At 38.9% G+C, this 14180-nt stretch overlaps 1 protein-coding gene across 2 annotated transcripts; it reads right to left on the bottom strand.

The window, feature by feature from the left end:
* Positions 1 to 44: 44 nt before the first annotated feature.
* Positions 45 to 7906, bottom strand: LOC113109606 (small glutamine-rich tetratricopeptide repeat-containing protein beta-like). Of its 2 annotated transcripts, none has more exons than XM_026273291.1 (12): positions 7849 to 7906; positions 7013 to 7128; positions 5696 to 5799; positions 5500 to 5575; positions 5211 to 5310; positions 5037 to 5141; positions 3414 to 3552; positions 3252 to 3314; positions 2673 to 2710; positions 2151 to 2234; positions 1887 to 2025; positions 45 to 776 (listed from the first exon to the last, which is right to left on the bottom strand). In XM_026273291.1, the coding sequence occupies exons 2-11, from the start codon at positions 7110 to 7112 to the stop codon at positions 1914 to 1916; spliced, it is 921 nt and encodes a 306-aa protein (XP_026129076.1). In that variant the 5' UTR covers positions 7113 to 7128; positions 7849 to 7906; the 3' UTR covers positions 45 to 776; positions 1887 to 1913. The 2 variants fall into 2 exon arrangements, with proteins under 2 accessions (XP_026129076.1, XP_026129077.1); XM_026273292.1 differs by lacking the exon at positions 7849 to 7906 and adding an exon at positions 7732 to 7836.
* Between the last annotated feature and the right edge of the window lie 6274 nt (positions 7907 to 14180).

Here is a 14180-nt window from a genome sequence, read left to right as displayed (position 1 = left end):
TGAAACATTTCTTCTGGGATATAATAACACTAACATCTTCAGACTGATTTCAAGACACATTTATTAACATTTGTTTGACAAACAGTTTTTAAGAGCATTTTACATAATCTTTAATCACTCATCAGATTTTAAATATCCGACTATGGAGCATGCAAAAGAAAAGCGCAAACGGTGATATGTATGTATGAATACAATATGTTTATTATAGCAATATTTTGCTTTCATTACTGATAAATCAAACGCCTAAATAAACCGGCTTAGAGAAGCAGCTGATATAGTGATCATCACACACAAATGTCTCTTGTTCCTAAAACGGACAGAATATATAATAAAAAAATAATCAAAGAATGTGTTAAAGGGATAGTGACCCTAAAAACAACAATTCGGTCATCATATCCTCACCCTCATGACTAAACAACGAGTGGATTGTTTTTTAAGGACTGAACTATCCCTAAAAAAATGTCCTTGGATATTAATAACCATGGCCCCACAGCTAATTAATAGGAACAAACATATGATCAATCGTTCGTTTAGTAAAATAAACTCAACTCTGATGTGTCGTTACCAGCTACATTCATAAAGAGAGGACTGCGCAGACAAACACAAAGAAACCTCACTCGGGTGTTAAGATAATGCTCTCTGTGTATCAGGTGAGTTTAAATGTGTTTTCCTCTTCTCTTCTGATGACTTCATATAAAGTGCCATGCCCTCCATCTGGGGTTTAAACGATTGCACTCGCGCCCCTTTCTCCACCTGCCCTCCTTCAGTTCTCGACCCTGTATAGACAGAGATTCATAAATCATCATAATTCTGCAGGATACACAGATGCATGAAGAGATCCTGAAAACCATACTTCAGTTAAAATGACTCTATTACTAGTAACACATCACTGATTTCAGTACGACTTGAGTTAAAGTCTGAGAGAACAATCCCAGCAGTCAAGACTTCGGTGTTGTCCTGTACCAGGTGCGCTACTGAGCACGTTTACTACGTCACAAAAGTCACACATATGGAGCTGGTAATGACGCAAATGTCAAAATGTGTTAGTTACCAAAAGACGCGCTATGATAAAAGTGTCTTGAGGTCATTACATAGCGCTGTGCAAGCATCCACAAGAAAATGCATCTGTATATTAATCCAAAATCTGCTCCTGTAATCATAATTTGTGTTGAAAGGAAAGAAAGTCTGGTAACACTTTAGTATAGGGTCCAATTCACACTGATAACTAGCTGCTTATTAGCATGTCTATTATTAACATATTGGCTGTTTATCAGTGCTTATAAAATACATATAATGCATGACATCCATAATCCTACCCAATTCCCTAAACTTAACAACTACCTTATAAACTATAAGTAAGCATCAAATAAGGAGTTAATTGAGGCAAAAGTTATAGTTAATGGTTAGTTAATAATGAGAATTGGACCCTAAAATAAAGTGTGACCGAAAGTCTTTAGTGTTCATTTGAGCTAAAAACTGAATATCACAAGTTATATAAACTGTGGACGCCCGCATGAGCACCACAGCTTAATAATGTTGCACAGTGTGTACAAACTTAGACATGTATTAAATTGATCAAAAATGAAGACATTTATAATGTGGTAGTAAAAAAACAATCTTTGAACCTACCCCTGCATTCACAATTTGTCTTGAAATAAGTTTTTGGTGTGTCACTGCCTCAATTCAGATGGAAATTGCAGTAAATTGTATTTATAAGGTACGCTTTGGAGCAAACCCGAAGGTAGAAACTCATTTTTCCGTCGAGTCTGGGTTAGAAATGTCACTCGTGTGCAGACCACTAACTGAGGTCTCCAGCTCATAGAGGTGCACTGAGACTGCATGCAGGTCTACAGCTCTTCGAGGAGGATGAGTGTGGTGTCTCAGACCTGCTGGGATCAGGATCAGGATCAGGATCAGGAGTGCTCCTCGGCGCTGCCGCTGAACGAGCGACTCCGGATGTGGTTCCTCAGCTGTTCGATCAGCTCTGGGTTCTGCTGCTGGATCTGCTGCGCGAACTGCTGTCCACTGAGAGAAACACGGACACACAGAACATCTCAAACCACAGCTAGCATTATAATTCTGCTTGGTGCAGTTGTATATTATACACATCACATGTCAAGTCAATCAAAGGTCAAAGAGGAGATGCTCACGCTTCAATGAGACTGGATATGTCAGATAATCCCCCGACTCCGGCCGCCGGTCCCCCCACTGCGTTAGACATCATGCCCGACATGCTGGTTTAGGAGAGTTAATCACAAACACACCGTCTCATGAGATGATCCAGTGTGTGTGTGTGAGACCTATATTAAGAGCTCTCCGCTGTAATAAGAGCTGCGTAAAGCGATAGTTCATCCAAAAAAAGCTTTCATTGAGCAAACAGAAGCCTAGCTGTGAGTGCTTAACATGAAAACAAAACATTTTTCACATTTCAAACATTACATTTGAGTATATGTGAATAAATCTGAAATGAAATCTGGAATCGTAACTTCTCAATTGATATCGACTGCTTTTATCATGTTCTTGTGTACTTTTTGAAGCTTTAAAAGTTAAATAAAAAAATGGGGCAAAAGTCTTTTTAGCACAGTTTGAGAAAATGGGGACAAATTTTATTTTTTGGATAAACTACTCCTTTAAATTATAGAAGTATACCACAATAAAATGGTTAAACGTACAGTTGCTGCACCTGCTGGTTCTGCATCACGCTGGCAGCCTGTAGTGAAAAGAGAAAGCGTTTGAGTGGATAGAAACGTCTAGTCAATGTTGATTATCTTAAAAACCACCAAAATACACTTTTAGTAGATATGCACTTGCATTTGAATTCCTTTTTTTTTTTTTTGGAAGGAAATGATAACTTCTATTTAGCAGGGATCCAATAAACTGATCAAAACTGACAGTATAGAGATTAATGTAACATGTAACAAAACATTTCTATTCTAAATAAACACAGTTTTTTGGGGGAGTATTTTCGATTTCTACTGAAAATATAGCAGTTTCCACAAAAATATGAAGCAACAAACTGATTTCAACATTGATAATAATCAGAAATGTTTCTTGAGCAGTACATCAGCTTAGATTTGTGCATTTACGTAGGTCTTAAAATTGAATCTGTCCTATTTTCGAAGAAACCTCCAGCTGACTGGCCCTTTAACTCTAGCATCCAGACAGATGAACGAGGGCTCACAGGGGCGATTCATGACCCTTTTCATTAATACTATTAACAGAGAGATGTGAAACCCCTCACTTGCGCATACCATGCTAATGAAGGCGGGGTTATTGATGAGGCTGGCCATGTCAAAGCCCAGTCCTGTGGCCGTCTGCAGGAACACAACGTGTCATTACTGGCTAGCTCTCAACAGTGACACTCAATATACATTCATATGTCTTCATGGGATGGATCAGCTTCTTCTACTCACGGGGCTGGATGCTTCTTTTTGTTTCTGCTCTGCTATCTTCAGGTTGGATTTGTAAGTGTCGTTTTCAGGATCTAACACCAGAGCTTTATTAAAATAAGAGATTGCCTCGGGATACTTGCTCATAGACGTTAGTGCCAATCTATAATCATAAAGATAAAGAAGCATCATTCTGGACAATGAGTTTATTTACTAGTTATATACATTTAGAAGAACATTCTAGATGAACTCTATGTTGTATAGTTCTGCAGGGACGGGAATCAAATGGAACGAACTGATTCATTCTCTGAATCATTTGATTCTTTTTTTTTTTTTGTTTCATAATGATTCCGTTAATGCATTTAAGTACACCTGAGGAAGTGTCCCCTTCTCAATAAGTGTTCCTAACAACAAATACTAAATTAAAAAGTATCATCGCAACCAAATATTTCAACTTGAAGTTTAACTCCTGCAACTGATTCATTAAAAAGTGATTTGTTCACAAATTTGACTTTTATAAAAATCATTCATTTGCAGTGTCTCTTAAAAATGTAACTAAATTCGATTCCTAATTCAGGGAAATTCATAAAGTTAAGAGAATATTAACTTAAATTAATGCTACAACATAACTTGGCTGTTTAAAATCATATTTTAGTAATTGAATTCAAATAATTTAGTATTTATATACTATTATTGTATTTAGCAACATTTTAAATTAGCTCTTATATATATTTTTGTTTACGCTTTAAACATTTTTTTTTATTTTTGTAATTAACTCTATTTCAGTTTTAGTAATATTAATACTTAAACAAATTGTATTTTATAGTTGTGTTTTGTTTATAGTTTTTCCTTGTAGTTAGCCGCCGCTGCAAAATGTACAAGTTCATGTTTTTCATCTAATATTTATGTTTACTATTATTTCTATGCTGTTTTATTCTATATATGAATTCTATAATATTATTTCTATAGTGTTTATTTACTAAAATTTTGAGTGATCTTTAAATTTTATACTTTTAAGTTTTCATTTTAACTTGACTTTGTCATTTTTATTAGTTTTTGAGATTTCTATTTAGCTTTCATATATTTTATTTCAGATTTTAGTCATTTTTTCCGGACTATAAGTCGCACCTGAGTATAAGTCGCATCAGTCCAAAAATACGTCATGATGAGGAAAAAAACATATATAAGTCGCACTGGACTATAAGTCGCATTTATTTAGAACCTAATGTCTTCAGTGTAGACTACAGGAGAACTGAGCAGCACAGAGCGCCCTCTCGTGGCTGGAGACGGTAATGTTTTCTCTTGGTTCATGTCTCTTAGCTCATTTCTCTTGGTTCATGTCAAATTAATTTTGATAAATAAGTCGCACCTGACTATAAGTCTCAGGACCAGCCAAACTATGAAAAAAAGTGTGACTTATAGTCCGGAAAATACGGTAGTTACATTTATTTAATTGTATAATTGTTTTTTTAATCACTTTTTCTATAGTTAGTCTTCAAGGCAACATTTTTAAGTTTCACTGAAGTTCCTGTTTTCCATCTAATAGATATGTTTTTCATAATTTGTGCTTTATTTCCGATTCCAACAGTTCTAGTTCTGGTTAACAACATCACTGAGAGTCATGGCACAATAATGAAAGCATCTCACCCCATTCTGCCGTAAGCTTTGCTGTACGCCGGGTCGATGGCGATGGCTCGCTCACAGTCCCCCGTAGCCTCGGTGTAGTGTCCCAGCTTACTGTGCGCCGCGGCCCTGAGAGAACAATCCCAGCAGTCAACACCAAACACAAACACAGACGTCTCTGTAGCTCAACGCATTCACCTGTTACAGAAGTACACTGCATTTCTTTGGTCCAACTCAATGGCTCTTGTATAACAGTCCACAGCGCTGCTATAATTCTCCTCCTTCATGTGGTTATTCCCTGATAGAGACGAAAGCATGAGCGTGCACAGAGCATCGGGAACACATCAGTTATTGATACTGATTTTATTTGCATCATTCCAATGGAAAAAAATGCAATGACAGATGCCATTTAGTTATACATAATGCATCCTGAGAAATGAACTGAAGCTTGTTTTTAGTCTAAATACAGCAGGGAAGTGTGACATGCCCTCATTTTTCAGCTGCTCGGCTCTCTCGATGTCCTCTGGAGATGGAAACGTCTCAGGTAATGAAACAATATCATTCTGTAAACCACAATGAGACGAGAGTTTTTGGGAAAGCATGTCTAGAATATACTGAGCAATAAAAAACAGTAGTCAAAATAGTGAAAGAAACCCAGGTGTGTGTGCAGTGAAGGGAGTTACCTTGAGGAGGGAGTTGAGGAATACCTCTCTCAGCGGCTGAGGGCCGGCAAGATGATAGTCACTGGAGCTGATCTTGAAGGTGGTCTCCAGACACTGCACTGCTACTGTAAACAGGACAATCATATCCTTTATTCTTCAGTAGTTGAGTGCTCATATGTGTGTTTCTTCAACACTTTGAGCACTTTTAAGAAAACTAACAGTGTCCAGTGTTTTTCTTTGAATTGTTCCGTGAAGATAATGTCGAATGTAATCTGTAAAACATGTCAAATTATTTCTGAGATATAAATAAATATATAATTTCAGTATTTATTTTGTAAAAATTAATGATAAAGGTTGCAACCTATGATTTCTCAATAATTGTTCCTAACAACAAATACTACTTTAAAAAGTATCATCAGTATTTATTATTAATTATTTGTGTCTTTTCAGGATACATATAATGCTCTCTATGCACACAGACTTGTATTTGGCCATTTTATTACAACAATATTTTTTTTTTTAATGTCATTTAAATGACATAAAAAAAATTGAAATGTGATGGAGCCAGTTTAGAAAAAATCTTATTATCTAAATTGAGTTTATGTTTCAGTTTTTTGGTCCACTGGACAAAAAGTGAAGAGAGTTAATGAGGTTAAAAATGATTTCATGTATACGCAAATTCATCTAATTATTACAAATGAGATGCATGCAAACTTGCTGAAATAATAGTCAAATAAATATGTAAATAAGAGAAGAACATTTTATGTTTGTAAATGTAAAATATATCAAATTATTATTGCTATTATTATTAATATAAAAATACTACAAAATATGAAAAGTACAAACTGCATGTATTGTTTTTAAACACTTAATTGCATGTTATTTACAATGAAATGAAAATATATTGTAGTTTAAATCTATATTAAATATGCAATTTGCTGAGCTCTCCAGTGTTTTTTGTTTTGTTTTTTGTTTTGGCCCAATTACACAGGACTTAAGTACATCTGTATATTTAATAATATAATTACTTGTATTGTTTATGATGCACAGCATGGTTGAAGTAATGCTGAATGCACTGACAAGCATTCATGATAAACAAAAAACTAATGTTATTTCTCTTGAAACTTGTCATGCATATTTTAGTAATTACACATTTATAATGATGAAGTTGCAATTTTGTACATATATGTTTACTTCAATATTTTCAATAAATTGCTAATAACACAATGAGGTTAAAATGCTTAAACCCTATCTATGCTCTAACAGTGTCCTGAATCTGAACAGCCAGCACGAAAGTAAAAAAGGCCTGTGACTGGTAATGTTTTCAACATGACCTACCTTCCAGACTCTCCTGTTCATCTGAATTCAGCGAGCCACAGTGAGTCTGATCTCTGAGGAACTGAACGATAGAATAAGCCAAGCGCTTGTCCACTGCCATTGTGTCTGAGAGAGACCTGCGGAAAGATTTGGTGAAAAAGGATGGCTTTAACTGAGTCAGGACACTAGAGGAGAAGCTGGCATGGACACCTGGGTCCGCTTGAAGAGCAATAATCACACAACAAGAGACCGCAGAGACAACATTTTACACTTCCAAAATATTTAATAAAACAGATTACTGCATTTATGATTAATGCATTTACAAATTGACACGGCTGTCAGTACGCAGTGCATTTACCGACATGACTACCTATAAATGTTTTATACTAAACATATTTATACACGTCATCTTGATTACATAACATTCATCTATCAATAACTTTATATGCTTGTGTTCACCAAAGCTATGTGGTTGTATTCTGAAATATAAATCTGTTCTGATCCTATTACACAGAATAGTTTAATGCAGCTGTTACACACAGTGAGTTATTAAGGGAAAACACAAGCCAAAACACATATGATGAAGCAGGTACGATGTAATGCTGACACAGGAATCAGACTATCATCCCACAACATGAAATATGATTTAGTGTCAGGTATATGTCACAATAACCCTTTGACAGCAGACTCGCCTCCCAGATGTGATGTTTACACTGGTTTACACAGAGAGACACACTCACGGACAGAAGGAGAAACCGTCGCTCTCTGGTGCTCTTCAGGACCCCCGCGTCTCATATTCAGCGCAAAAATATCAGTAAAATGATATATTGGTGCTGTGCGCGCCCCCGCTCACCTACCTGGAGAATGAGGCTGCAGCGCTCGCGCCAGACACAGCGTCGCGTCAGACTGACGCTCTGCACTGCGCGTGCGCCGGAAATATGCCTGCTCAAGAACTACGATGAAGAGTTCATGAATCCTACTACAGAAAAGGAGCTAATTTATATAAGGTATGTGTGTGTGTGTGTATAAATATATGGTTTTGGTTTATGAGGACACACATGTGTATAATGACATGGAAACTACAACGTAAACATGGACTTACTGTGTCCCATTAAAACAAAATGCTTTAAAAAATAGAAAACTGTGTTATATAGAATTAAAAAATTGCCAGTAGTTTTCTGTAAGGGGTAGGTTTAGGTGTAGGGTTGATGTATGGCGATAGAAAATACAGTTTGTACAGTATGTAATGGGGTGGAGGTAGCATTAGTTGTGGCTCCATATTAGGCATGCTTGGGACTACAAATGTGTTGGACTACAGATCCCATGAGTCCAAGTACTATAAAGGGGGAAATCAAATCTTCTGGCCTTTCTCTTTGTGGGACCATGTGCTGCGTAGGAGAAGCTGTGTGGTATGTTTCAACGCTTGGTGATAATGAAACTAGTCGTTGCCTTGTGAACATTATTAAAGTAAATGGTGGAAGTAAGGGTTGTGACTCATGGTTATGGTTAGTGTAGTCCATTTTAATGTGTGTTTGTTTGTTTGTTTTATAGTATGCTTAAAGGATATATACTGGTGGATGCCTCAGAAATTGAGTAGATTCATTCATTAACACAGGTACTTATTTTAATTGAATATTGGAGTATGTGAAGTTTGCTTTTTTATTGTTAGGTGTTTTTAATTCTGTTTTTAATTCTAATATTCTAAAGGGGCAATCATGAATTGTATTTTCTTTGTTTTGCAGATGATGCATGATTGCCGTTTACTTTTATCTAAAATATTGGTGGGTTAATGTTGGGTTGTAAGATATGACTTTTAACAGTTACACTATGATGAAGTGACTTGAATTTCTTGTGGGACTGTGATTTTGTTTCGTTTATTTGTCTTCGTTTTGTGTTAATCAACCAAAGACAAAGGGGTTCCCATTCTTGTATGCATGGTTGACTCTTAAGGTGATTGGGCACAATTTGTAGTGGTTTGAGTCAAGTGCGGGTTGGTTTTCTATTACACTTGTGTTATTGGTTTTGTGCTGTGATTTGAGTGTACTCTTTAATAGTGGAACTGCCATTGTATGGGATTGGGGAACCCTATGGTCTATAGTGGGTTAAACCTTTGTGTTCTTTTCGTTTCTTTGCCACTTCTTATTACCATTTGTGTTTAATAAATCTGTTTGTGCTTGCAAGGAAACACACTGTGGTTGTTGCCCTTCTTTTACACCTTCCCCATTACTTGTAAGGCCTGGGGAGGGTTACAAATGGCGTAGTCGGCAGGGTCTGTTTGATGTTGGGCAGCACTACAGTGTGTTACTGTGGACCTTGTTTTTTTTTGTTGTTGTTGTTTATTTATTATTATTATTATTTATTTTTTATTTATTTTTTCACTGATACCCACCATTTTGTGTAGGTATTTAAAAGGTATTTGTATAAGTAAACGGCAGTCGTGCAAGAAGAAAACACCGTAACTATATGGAACAGGAGCTGACAGAGTTGCGGGAACAGATACGTAGTCTACAGGCTGCAAATGAACAATTAATGCAACAACGTTCTGCATCCAGCCGTGACTCTCTTAACCAGCCTGTATCCAGCATTAATGCTCCTCCGCCGGTGCCTTTCACTAGAGTGATGTATGTTCCTCGGGAGCGGAAGTGTCGACGGTTCTGTGGGGACTTGGACTCTACTTCAAGCATAGAGGACTGGATTGAGGAGGCTGAAGCCTGCGTTGGGGATGACAGTTGGACTGTGCGAGAAAGGGTAGCATTCCTTTTAGATCATTTAGGAGGGGAAGCCAGAATGGAGATTAAACTCCGAGCAGCAGCTGAACGTCAGACTCCCGAACTCATATTTAAGGTTTTAAGAAGTATGTATGGAGCAAAACAAACACTTGTGCAGTTGCAAAAAGGGTTTTATGATCGAAAACAAAGAGAGGGTGAATCCCTAATTGAATTCTCTCATGCACTTATATCTTTGATGGATTCTATTCTCGTAAGTAGTCCACATGGTGTCCCGAATGCTGACCAAGTTCTCCGTGATCAGTTTGTGGAGCAGGTTAAAGATGTAGCACTTAAACGTGAACTTAAACGTTTTGTAAGACAAACTCCACACTGTACCTTAATTGATGTTCGAAGTGAGGCTATCAGATGGAATGAGGAAGGCAAAGGAGAGGCTATTCCCCCTGCTGCTCAGTTATGGTGTAATGCTGCTCAGGGTAGAGTAACTGAATCACCTAGGCCTAATGAATCTACTGAATTAAGAGAAATTAAGGAGTTGTTAAAGCACCAACAAGCTCAGATTGATGAGATTACGAAGCGTCTTGATGATCTTAAACCCTCAAGTAATGAACCCTCTGTCCCTTTGACAAGGCCAAATGGTTCTCGAAGGTGTTTACGTTGTAATAAATTGGGTCACATTGCCCGATATTGTCGACAACAATGGCCTGTTGATTCTGGCTCTAGGTCAGCTGGGGGAACAACGAGGGGAACACCGGTGGAGGAGATAGATGAATGTGCCTCTCCTGTGGTTACTAGTCAAGAAACTGAAATAGGCATTGAAGGTTTAAAAACCTCAAGACTTGTCTGTCCTACAGTGGTGCAGCGTCTTATCGGCAAATGTCCCACAGTGACGATTCAAATGGGGGGTGTTCCTGTTTTATGTTTGCTGGATACTGGCTCAATGGTGACCACTATAACAGAGACTTTTTTTGACCAATGTTTTCGACAACTAGCACCAGATGCTCTAAAAAATGTGGCTGGCTTCAACTGAGAGCTGCGAATGGTTTGAACATCCCTTATGTGGGATATTTTGAAATTGATGTTAATGTGTTGGGACAAATTCTACCTAAACAGGGTGTATTGGTTGTGAAAGACCCTGAAAACATTGATATGTCTAAAAAGAAAGAACTGGTCCCTGGTCTGTTGGGGATGAACATTAATAGGGCAGTGTTATAACAATTTGTTTGAAGAACATGGTTCAGCCTTATTTTCAGTTCTACAGGTTAGACGAGCAGAAACTGGTTGGAAGGATGCATTGTTGCAGTGCCAGAGAACCAGTGATCCCTTTGGTCCTGGTTATATTGGCCAGGTACGAGTGCAAGCAAAGCATCCAGTGCAGATTCCTGCCGGAACAATGAGGTTAGTTACAGCTTACTGCCCTAAAACTTTTTCAAATGTAGCCACTTTATTTGAACCCCTTGGTGGTGATGGGAGCGGTGGATTTCCTGCAGGAATTTTGATCTCCCCTGCATTGTTACAATCCTCCCAAACTACAATTTGTGTACCTGTGGTTAATGTCAGCACAGAAACTGTATATTTACCTGCAAGAGCAAAGTTGGGTAGTTTGATTAAAGTTGAGATGGTTAATCAATCTGACCAAGAAATTTCATTTAAGGAAAATTTGCAAGGCAGTGTCAGTGAAATTGTTATTCAGTGCCAGATGTCAGCTTCTGTTTCAAACCACAGTGAGCTAGAAAGGGTCGAATTACCGGGGCTTTCAGAGGCAGAAAGGGAAGTGGTCAAACATCTTTTGCATAAATATCAGGATGCTTTTGCTAAGGATGATGGTGACTTGGGCTGCACTACTTTGATAGAGCACCATATCCCATTGTTGGATAATGTCCCAGTGCGTCAGCGTCATCGTCGAATTCCACCTAGTCAGTGGGAGGCTGTCAAAGCCCACATTAAGCAGCTGTTGGAGAGTCAGGTCATTCGAGAGAGTTGTAGCCCATACTCCTCTCCCATTGTGCTGGTAAAGAAAAAGGATGGTTCCTTGAGAATGTGTGTAGATTATCGTCAGTTAAATGCAAGAACTCGGAAGGATGCTTATCCACTTCCCAGGATTGAGGAGTCCTTAGATGCTTTGACTGGGGCAAGATGGTTTTCTACATTGGATTTAGCAAGTGGATACAATCAAGTCCCGGTGGCTGAAGCTGATCGTTCCAAGACTGCCTTTTGTACTCCTTTTGGGCTCTTTGAATTTCTTCGGATGCCTTTTGGGCTTTGCAATGGGCCAAGCACTTTTCAACGGCTCATGGAACGAATTTTTGGTGACCAAAGTTTTCAGTCCCTACTGCTCTATCTTGATGACGTGATAATTTTTTCAACAACAGTAGAACAGCATCTGCAGCGACTAGAACTGGTACGGAGTCGTTTAAGGCAACAAAATCTTAAAGTTAAGCTCAGTAAGTGTTGTTTCTTTTGCCCAAAAGTACGATATTTGGGACATGTCGTTTCAGCTGCAGGAGTGAGCACTGATCCAGAAAAGATAGCTGCAGTGGTAAATTGGAAACAGCCACAGACTCTTCAAGAACTTAGGTCCTTTCTAGGTTTTGCTAGTTATTATCGACGATTTGTGAAAGGGTTCTCACGTATTGCAGAGCCTTTGAATGCTCTAGTAGCTGAAGTCATTCGGGGCCAGAAAACCAAGCGGCCAAAAGTTAATTTGGGGGATAGGTGGGTTAAAGCTTGTGAAGATGCGTTTCAGACCCTTAAGGTAGCTTTGACCAGTGCCCCTGTGCTTGCTTATGCTGACTTTAGCAAGTCATTCATCTTGGAGATAGATGCAAGTTTTCAAGGCTTGGGTGCCGTTTTGTCACAGGAGTACAAGGGCAAGTGTAGACCAGTTGCTTATGCAAGTCGAGGGTTGAGGCCAGCAGAACGTAATATGCGAAACTATAGCTCAATGAAGCTGGAATTTGTGGCTCTAAAATGGGCTGTAGCTGAAAAATTCAGAGAGTATCTGCTGGGAAATAAGTGTACAGTATATACGGATAACAACCCTCTTAGTCATTTGCAGACAGCAAAGCTGGGGGCACTGGAACAAAGGTGGGTAAATCAGCTTGCAGAGTTTGATTTAGATATCAAATACAGGCCTGGACGCAATAATGGCAATGCTGATTCCTTGTCTAGACAAAGCTCCACCCCTTTGGTGGAGCTGGCTTCGATTGCAGTTGTGCCGGAACAAATACGGCAGTCTGTTACAGATCAGGGTCAGGTCTGCAGGGTTAATAATGTATCTGTCTTTCCCAGACCGTTGAAGGAAAATTTGGGTGTGTTGCAGGAAGCTGACCCTGTCATAGGAAAGTTCATGGTATACTGGGACCGCAGGCAGCAACCAACATTGCAAGAACGCTCTCTCGAACAGCCAGAGCTTTTGGAGCTAGTCCGTCAATGGGAGAAGTTGGAGAAAATGGATGGTGTTTTGTATAGACTATTTTGGCCACAAGAGGGTCATAAGGAAATCCGACAGGTAGTGTTACCATCTGCCCTTAGAGAGGAGGTTCTTACCTGCCTTCATGATGACCATGGCCATCAGGGGATGGAGCGAACTGCAAGGCTAGTAAGAGCACGTTGTTATTGGCCAGGAATGTATAGGTATGTTGAGGACTGGTGTAGGAAATGTCAGCGCTGTACCCTCTCAAAAGTGGTTCGACCGAAGGTGCGTACATTCATGGGGCATTTGATGGCTGACCGACCCCTTGATATTGTAGCAATCGATTTTACATTATTGGAACCATCAACTAGTGGAATGGAAAATGTATTAATCATGACAGATGTGTTTTCAAAATATACCCAAGCAATCCCTACTAAAGATCAGACTGCTAAAACAGTGGCCCGTGTATTAGTGGAACGATGGTTTTATTTGTTCGGTGTCCCACGACAGTTACATTCAGATCAGGGAAGGTGCTTTGAGAGCCACCTGATAAAAGAACTCTGTGAAATCTATGGTATTGCAAAGACTCATACTACACCATATCATCCTCAGGGGAATGGTCAGTGTGAGCGGTTCAATAGAACGATGCATGACCTGCTGCGTACACTCCCTGCTGAAAAAAAAAGAGACTGGCCATCTTACTTGTCACAGTTGGTGTTTGCATATAATACCACAGAACACCAGTCTACAGGTTACTGTCCTTATGTCCTGATGTTTGGACAAGAACCACACTTACCGGTAGATTTTATGTTAGGACTGGATGACTATGGCCCAACAAATGTGGACTGGATAGTTGACCACCGAGATAATTTGGAAAGTATTTTCAATAATGCCCGAGCCCGTCTTCAGAAAGCTGCAGCTCAGCGTGCCCGTGTAAATGATGCTAAGGTGTCACAGATGACATTAAGGGAAGGCCAGTTGGTATATAAAAAAGCACATGATCATCAAGGCAGAAAGAAAATCCAGGATGCTTGGGACCCAACCACTT

The sequence above is a fragment of the Carassius auratus genome, chromosome 10 (genome assembly GCF_003368295.1).
Source record: "Carassius auratus strain Wakin chromosome 10, ASM336829v1, whole genome shotgun sequence".
NCBI lineage: Eukaryota > Metazoa > Chordata > Actinopteri > Cypriniformes > Cyprinidae > Carassius > Carassius auratus.
This window is presented reverse-complemented; position numbering and strand designations above follow the sequence as displayed.

Bases quoted from the DNA above. Each gene is read 5' to 3' on its own strand.
- LOC113109606 (XM_026273291.1), bottom strand. From the start codon at position 7,112: ATGGCAGTGGACAAGCGCTTGGCTTATTCTATCGTTCAGTTCCTCAGA. The intron at 3,315-3,413 runs GTGAGTAGAAGA...GTGTTCCTGCAG, and splicing joins AAAAAGAAGCATCCAGCCCC to ACGGCCACAGGACTGGGCTT. The intron at 2,235-2,672 runs GTACGTTTAACC...CTCCTAAACCAG, and splicing joins AACCAGCAGGTGCAGCAACT to CATGTCGGGCATGATGTCTA.